This window comes from Octopus bimaculoides, chromosome 27 (genome assembly GCF_001194135.2).
Source record: "Octopus bimaculoides isolate UCB-OBI-ISO-001 chromosome 27, ASM119413v2, whole genome shotgun sequence".
Classification (NCBI taxonomy): Eukaryota; Metazoa; Mollusca; class Cephalopoda; order Octopoda; family Octopodidae; genus Octopus; species Octopus bimaculoides.
The window spans coordinates 4,330,577-4,332,863 of record NC_069007.1 but is presented as its reverse complement, the minus strand read 5'-3'; the positions used below and the strand labels follow the sequence as shown (position 1 = coordinate 4,332,863).

Below are 2,287 nucleotides of genomic sequence, written 5' to 3'. Positions count from 1 at the left end.
ATGTATCAATACCAGCAGATGACAATGTTTCCCTAAAAGAAATGGAGAAACTTTCAAAATACAAAGACCTGGAAATAGAGGTAACGCGAATGTGGAATCTAAAAACAGAAACAATTCCTATCATAGTAGGCGCCTTAGGTATAATAAAAAAATATTCCGACAAATACATAATAAAAACACCAGGACTTACAAATATATATAACATACAGAAAATTGCACTACTGGACACTGCACACATCCTACGCAAAACACTTTCAATACAGTAACCATAAGAACCCCACAGCAAACCACAGCACATACCCAAGGCACACAGAGCTGCGCTCGGTAGTGAAATGAAAGCACATTATAAAAATAAAACTACTGAACAATAATAATAATACCACCATGATCCATCCATCTTTTGTTCTACCCTGGATAGGTGTTGTGTCATTAAACTTTCTGACTAGATTTCCAAACATGACCAACTCAGACTATGGATATTATCTTCTTGGTCTCCTGCCATTTGGCTCAGGTTGAAAAGTCTTTCTTGTGACATTCTAATCTTCATTGTACCAGAGCTGTGATCCCTCAATTTGGTGAAGGAGCATCTCCACCTGGACAAGTCCTTGATGTCCAAATCTTGCTCCCTGCCAAATACTGTTACTCCAGAGATCCTTTGGAGTAATCCCATTTCAACTGCTTGTATTCATAATTGTGCACTTTTAGTCATTAACCAACATTCCTGACATAGGTGTGAATATACATGAAAACCAAATTCAAGATATGTGTGTGTGTGTGTGTGCGTACACGTTATTGTCCTTTCTCACTTTTCCATGCTTGTGTGAAGTAGATTTTCTACAGGTTGATGCCCTTTCCATCACCAACCCCCATGTTTCCAAGCAAGGAAATATTTCCCCATAACCAGACATGTTTCTCACACAAGACTGGAGACAAACCACCTTGATTATATGATGGTTCTCATTTAAAAACAGTACATTTATATGGAGACAAATGTATACACAAACACATAGATATATTTATACACACATTTTCATGTATATATAAATATATATATTCGTATATTATGTAGATAAGGCTAAAATCGAATCTGTGTCCTTTTGAGGCACATCTGCTCGTTTCAGTATTCCAAACTTATATGTAGATGTTATATTTACATGAGTTATGCATAAGAGTTGAAAATATTTTCTGCAGAGTAATGTCATCAAAACAGAAGACTGGAACTTTTTTTTTTTTTTGGTATTAGTTTCAAAGTAAGCACCTCCACTGCAATTTTTTTTTAAATTTCTTTTTCAGATTTCTTTACTAAAAATGATTGATTAATTTAAAGAAGTGTCAATAAAGTAATATAATAGATATTTATAAAATTCACAATTACATGAAAAGTTTTAAATAAAGTTATATCCAGTTAAAGGATTTTCTGTCTTTAAAATGTCCTCACTTGGCAGGTTTCCCATATCCATCATGATGACTAATGTCTAAATGATACTGGCCATGCATGTTACAACTTATTTTATCCACTTGCAGGCCTTGATTGATCCTGACCCACCCAAGGGCCTAAATTGCACCCTCTGTCATACAAATGAACCATCTCTCCTACATAGACTTACCTCTCCAGGTGTGGGTTGAGACTCGGAGACATTTCTCTGAATCAGTACAACTTACTGTTACTCCACCAGAATGATGCCAATCACTTTTGTATCTGATGTACCATAATGCTATAACAGTGACATCGTTCTTCAATGCAAGCACTGCTCTCTTGTGTCCTAGGTCAAGTCAGCTTTCTCTCAGCAGCTCCAAACTCTATAGCAAAGCCCCAATGTCAATACAGTAAAACAAGTGGTGCCATCCTTGCCAGAGTGAGTGAGTGATTTCAAAAAATTGTGATGAATGGTCATTCAGTTTGGCTACCAAACAGACACAGCTGTACTTCGTAAGAATCTATTTTCTGAAAATGGAATTGTAATTGGTTATGGTTAGAACTTGCAGCAGATGTGATGGTCAACTGTGTTGTAACTTCAGATAGATTTTAATTGAAATCGAAATCAAACTAAATTCGACGACTGGCACCCATGCCAACGTCGTCTCCTTCATTGGGCACTAAACTCGGCTTGTGAAGACCTGTTGGGGCAAGCGAAAGCGAAATTGTGAAGGCACCTGTGCCCAGCGTTGCCTTCCTGGCATTTGTGCCGGTGGCACGTATAAAGACATTCGAGCGAGTTCGTTGCCACTGCTGCCGAACTGGCTCCTGTGCAGGTGGCACGTAAAGTACACCATTTTGAGCGTGGCC

The 2,287-nt window shown here is 37.9% G+C and overlaps 1 protein-coding gene across 1 annotated transcript in view; it reads left to right on the top strand.

Moving 5' to 3' along the window:
• The window catches only part of LOC128250966 (zinc finger protein 22-like), a 4,637-nt gene extending 3,973 nt beyond the window's left edge, over positions 1 to 664 (top strand). Inside the window, exon 4 of the mRNA XM_052977116.1 lies at positions 556 to 664. Within this exon, the coding sequence (XP_052833076.1) occupies positions 556 to 664 (109 nt within the window). The remainder of the gene's footprint in view (positions 1 to 555) is intronic.
• The last annotated feature ends 1,623 nt before the right edge of the window (positions 665 to 2,287 follow it).